The 6,000-nt window shown below is 45.3% G+C and overlaps 1 protein-coding gene across 1 annotated transcript in view; it reads left to right on the top strand.

Annotated features, from left to right (window-relative positions):
• The window catches only part of LOC144769762 (E3 ubiquitin-protein ligase TRIM17-like), a 287,916-nt gene extending 284,214 nt beyond the window's left edge, over positions 1–3,702 (top strand). Inside the window, exon 6 of the mRNA XM_078653941.1 lies at positions 2,780–3,702. Within this exon, the coding sequence (XP_078510067.1) occupies positions 2,780–3,702 (923 nt within the window). The remainder of the gene's footprint in view (positions 1–2,779) is intronic.
• Positions 3,703–6,000: the final 2,298 nt, after the last annotated feature.

Raw genomic sequence — 6,000 nt, forward strand, 5'->3', positions numbered from 1 at the left:
CCTATAGATATGGTGGAGTCTGGAATTTGAGGCCCACTGTAGGACGGTCTGTATGCAGGTGCGAGGGGTCCTAATCAGTCGAAATGAATGGGGCTTTGTTCAGTGGCGCTTGGCGCAGGCCTGTAGGAGTTTTCAGGAATTTCAGGGGGTACCGGCGTGCTGGAGAAGAAGCCTGGGAACCAAGGTCAACTTTAACGAGGGTCTTGAAGAGTACCATCATGGAGTTTGCCGCTCAAAGCTGCACCACGTGAGGGGCGTCCCGAGGGGCGTTCCTATCGGAAATGTGATTTTGTATTAGGGAAAGCGACCCGGGAGAGCAGAGCAGATGATTTTGGGAGCCTAAGGAAGCGGTTGGGTAGGCAGATAGGCTGATCACAAGAGACCGATTTACAGAAGAGACAAAGAGAAGTGCGTGATCTTCTTAGGAAGACACCACGGCTGACACCTTTTGGGAAAAGATCTTGTTAAGTAGGGATGTCACTTAGTCTAGTGTAGGGACAGACTAACCAGAATTTTATTTTCTGTAAATGACTCTAAAGCTGCAACTGATATCGATTCTCGCCACTTTAATGGTGTTCGAGATATTTTTGATAATTTCCTTTTGTCGGTTAAGGGCTTTCCGAGAATAATTGTTTATAATCATACCTGTATACCTTTTGAATCTTCTACTGAGATGTTTGTATCTTCAGATACTTTTGGCTTTATAATAAATCTTTGAAACTTACTAGTAGTCAGTGGTTCTTTAGAGTGGTTTAAGTTATTAATTAACTAACCTGGTAGTAGATTGCCTTTTACTCAATGACAGGTACCAACGATTCAGTCGACTTGATTTGGGATCTGGTAAGGTAACTAGAGACCAGAAATCCCGCGTTAACAAGAGTTAATGCACTCTTTTCGATTTGGGGTGACCAGACCAGCCTGTCACTGATTTGGACTCCCAAGTAGTCAAATACCTTAACCTGTTCCAAAGTTTGAGAGCCCAACCTCAGTTTACCCTTATTTGATTTGTAGGGGTTAAACGCCATACATTTAGTCTTCAAGCAGCTGATTAACAAGCCCCTATCCTTACAGGCTTTTGCAAACTTGTTTAAGATGTTCTGAATCCCCTTTGGCGTCCTGGCTAAGAACAGCGTATCGTCTGCAAAAAGCAGTGACAGCACGGGGCTTCCAGTTCCAGCTAATTTTGGGGGATCGTCTCCACAATCATATAACTCTCCTATTAACCCATTTATAAACAAGGTGAATTGTTTTGGGGCGAGAACACAGCCCTGTCGAACTCCCTTACAGACAGAAATATAATGTGTTAGGCTGCCATGTAGGTTCCACCTCACTTTAGCGTAATTACCTTGCTGTAAACGAATCAGGATTTTGAGTAAATGAGTTGGGGACACCAAGGTCTCGAAGGGCAGTCCAAAGTTGGGTGCGATCTATAGAAATGACGGCCGTTTTTAGGTCCACAAACACAACATTCAAATGACCCCCTCTAATAGTCACTTCCTTCCATATAAGCATTAAAAATCTGAAAACTTGGTCCAGTGTTAGTAGAAGCCCTAAATCTGCCTGCAGGTTCGATAAAATGTTATTCTCCTCGATCAAAACTTGGATCCAAGTTAGGATGTTTTTGCAGAAAATCTTTTGTGAAATATCTATTAGGCTGATGGGTCTGTAGTTTACAGATGAGCCCTTTTCCCCTTTTTAAAAATTGGGATGATTTCTGCGCCTTTCCAGGACTCCGGAATATGTAGTGTACAGGTGCAAAGTTAGTAAGAGAAAAAAAATCGAGGAATTCCTATCGCTGGTAACCCTAACAATAACTAATGAGTGGCTTATATAGGTCAAATTAGGTTTTATTACCAGATTTCTGTAAAATCGACATCTCTCTCACAGATGGCGCATAAAAATTACTTTATAAAGGGAATAACTGACCTAATATTCACGTTTTCACTTCTCTATGATTTAACGTTGCTGCACTGCAGACATGGAATCGCTTGTGTGCTGGTTTCGGTGAAATACATTTTGTTACAAAAATGCCAGGGCATAAACCATGTATGAAAATTTGCAGAGTACAATATGCTATTTATTATCATTGTTGAGGAAGTAGAGAGGCATCAGCACTCAAGCAAAGGTTCTGCTCTCTGTGATTCAAGCCCTCCCCCACACTCATCAACGGTATAACTACCATATTGCACTCTGCACCTCTGCGAATATATATAGATATATGTATTTGTGAAACATCTCCTGAAGGAAGAGCAGCACAGTCAGTGAGACCTCTTTATTGTGCCGAGGCTGACCCTTCTACCCAGTGCGTAACGAAGGCCCCTGCAGCCTTCACAGTAGGGGGAGCCTGAGCTCCAAGTGACCTTCTCAGTGCAGTGCCCTGGTCTGAGAGCTCCTGAGTAAGTGCGGAATGGGCCATTCCCTGCACTTTGCAGGGGGCCACCTCAAGTTTCGTTATGCCACTGCTTCTTCCTACTCCCTTCTCAGTTGGTCGTCTGCCTTGGGTGGATTTGCTGCTCACTGTCCAGCCTCTTGGAGGCCCTTGGACCTATTCATGGGTCATTCAGAACCCATTTGGCATCTGATCTGTCATTAATGAACCCCCACTCTTCCGCTTAATATCCGCTCCATAATGGAATCTTATGCATCCGCCTCTCACCTCTTGGGTGTTGACCAGATGCACAAGTCATGCTTTGTTAATGTTCTCATGGTGGCAGGGCCTGTATGGTTGGGTCCTCCTTCGGTAAAGTGTCTTATCCATTGTGTGTTGTGCTCCTTGCAGGTGCCTGTGACGTCAGCGGCGGCCCTGGGGTGGAGGAGCTGAGGATTGTCCTGTTTGACCTGACAGGAGATGGGACACACGCTGCACTGGACACCCTCCTCGGCAGAGAGAGAGAGCTAGAATACAGAGCAAAGATGGGAGAGTGCACCAGGAGGAGCTGTGTGCGAGATGGACGGAGGCTGCTGGTTACAGAGTTCGCTTTGCCCCCAGACCTTGAAGATATTAAGAAGGAGGAATGTACGGTAGAACGTATGAAGTTGGTGACTTTCTCTGCACCCGGCCCTCATGCCATCATCTTTGCGCTGGGTGTGGGGCAGAGCACCACGAAAGGATTGGAAACAACTTTCTTCTTCAAAGAAGGGCATCGAGGGCACGCGCTGGTCGTGTTCACGGGGAAAGAGGGGTTGGGGGGGCGGACGATAAAGAGCCATATCCAGGGTTCAGGGACAGCTCTGAAGGGTCTCGTTGAAAGGTTCGGGGGTCGTTACTGCGCCATCAGCAGCTGCGCGCGAGGAGGCGCGAAGGCGCGGGAGAGGGCAGAGGTCATGACGCTGATAGACGCAGTGCTGCGGCTCCAAGGAGGGGCCTTTTACACACAGGAGATCTATCAGGAGGTGGAGACGCACTTACTGGAAGCAGCGGAGGTTGTTAAAGAGCGGTACCGCGAGGAAGCGAAGCTGGAAGAGGAGGCCACAGAGCGCCAGTGTGAGGACATCATAAAAGATCTGGAGGGAGAGCGGGAGAGCGCCGAGAAAACCAAACTCATTCAGGAAGTGAGGCGGGAAATGAGGAGAAAACTGCGCGAGTCAGAGAGGAAATACCACATAAAACTCGAAGGAGCTCGGGAGGGCGCCGCGGTTGGTCTTGCTGTTGGTGCTGCTGAGGAGCGTAAGCAGTGGTCGAAGTTGGCGAAAAAAAAGTAGGGGAACTGTGGGCAGAGAATTAGAGCCGGGAATAACCCAAGGATTGAGTCAGTGGGCGGAGTCAGAGGTGTGGCCAGAAAGAGCAAATCATTCTAATTTTTAGTATTTGTTTGGCATTTTACTACCCAGTTACAGTTTATTACACTATTTAATCCAACCAATAAATACACGTCTATTTAGGGTATAATATCAGTTGTTAACATTCAGAAAGTGGGGTATGTTTCCAATCACAAAATGCCCCTAATACGCTTAGAAGTGGAATCACAAGCCATTTGTCTCTGAGCATGGAGTTTCTGTCTTCAGCACTTCTCCCTTTTTCTACAAGAGCAGTTCAAACATGAAGGGCAAAATAGCCTAATTTGCAAATGTTTACTATATAATTATGGCTATGCAATATGTGCCACATAATGCATCATCTGCTGCATAATTTGACGATTTTAACCAATAATTTGTTTGTAGCTCAAACGGATCAAAAGTTACTAAAAGATGTGAATTATATTTCTGAGAAGTGGAAGGCCCTTTGCAAAGGTTGACTGGTCACCTTTCTCACTACTGCATTTGTATGATACACTAGCACTATTAAGGCAAAATGTTCGCAGAGACTGTTAGCATGTGTAGAAATGTCTAAATAATAAAGTATCAGAAAATATGCTGTATCACACTGCAGCCTTTCTTTTGCTGCATATTTTAGTCAACACTGGCATAATTTTGCCCACCATTACTGCATAATTCCAGTGCCCCACAGCAAGCAGCACATGCTAAAAATGCATGTGCATGAAGCAGAGAGGCCATGAAGTCTGTGAACTTTGGTGTGCGTACAAATCCTGCATTGCCAATCCCTTGTGAGTTCTAGCTACTACTGCTGAAACAAAGCCAATAGAGATACCAATGGATGAGGCGGACTGGCCTCAAGGGCAGTGCTGACTTTAGCACAGGTCAAAAAACACAAAGGGCCTTGACTCACAACTCAGCAAGGCTGAGCCAACAATAATATAATTAAACAAAACAGATGCCAGTGCCGAGCGATTCGCTTCAAACCTAACCAGGTCACAGAACCAATTGTTATGAATGTAACATAAACAATTTGCGTAACGAAATTGCAGCATATGAATTTATTAATACTTCTTTTTGAATTTCTTCACTTTTTAAACACAAATATTCGTACATGGAAAATACAAAAATTCTTTTATATACAGACTATATACAAAAACGAATATCACCATAAAAATTGACATATACACACTTCAAACATTCTTGGCCGTGCATTCAACTAAACCATTCATACAAACAACAAAAAACAGTAGTTGGTCTTGGTGTCAAATGGACTATAATTATAAACTCCAGAGATTAGTCCTTATCGTTTTACAATGACAGGGTCTTTGATAGAAAGAACTCAAATGAGTAACAGAGAACTCGTATTCTTCACTAACAGCCGTTGTGAACAGAGCTTTTTAAATGACCCAAGACCACATGGGTCGACGCGTTTCAAACCCCGCAGAGTGCCGGGGTTCTCATCAGGACCACAAATGACGCTGCAACAAATAGACAAGACATGGCTTTAGAAACGTGATCTAAATAAAGAGACTAGACCCCTATGCTACATACTGGCCGCCTTGTCATACCTTAATTCCTTTGTTACAAATCCTCAATCAAACAAGTTGTGTTTCCAGGGTAAGTGCACGCGGAAGCTGCGAAAGGGTGAGAAGACAAACAGGCACTACATTTAGTAAACACATACACCCACTGTGTCAATTAATCATGTGTCCACTCTCTCAGTGTAACGAAATACCTGCTCGGCCAGTGGCATGTGGATCGCCGAAGGATGGGTCTCGTGGCAGGCGCTGGGGGCGGGTGGGCGAGTCACTCCGCTGTGGATGAAAAAAAGAGGGGGGAGTGAGTTGTGCTAACCAAACGGATGGTTCCTAGGATAGAACTACGTTATCGGGGTGAGGACGCCACATACCAAAGGTCGCGGATTGAGCACTTCAGGCGAGAGGGCTGCTTGCTTCGCCTTCACTCGTTTCAGTGATAGCGGCCGTCTACCCAGTTACTTCCTGGTTAGTACCCATTGGCCCGGTGGTGGTTATGGGAATTGTAGTTCCGTTTGTTCGATCGGGTGGATAAGCCCGGTGCAGCTAGATGCTGGCCTGGCGGAGGTGAAGAGGTGGAAGGGGATCGTATGTATCCGAAAAGGCGCCCTCTGTGAAGTGTGAATGAATGTGATATCACGCTGTGAAATCACGGCAAACTGAGCCTAAATTCATCAGAAATGGCCTAATTATTCGGTTTGTAAATCTC

Source organism: Lissotriton helveticus, chromosome 7, assembly GCF_964261635.1.
Source record: "Lissotriton helveticus chromosome 7, aLisHel1.1, whole genome shotgun sequence".
In the NCBI taxonomy this organism is placed as follows: domain Eukaryota; kingdom Metazoa; phylum Chordata; class Amphibia; order Caudata; family Salamandridae; genus Lissotriton; species Lissotriton helveticus.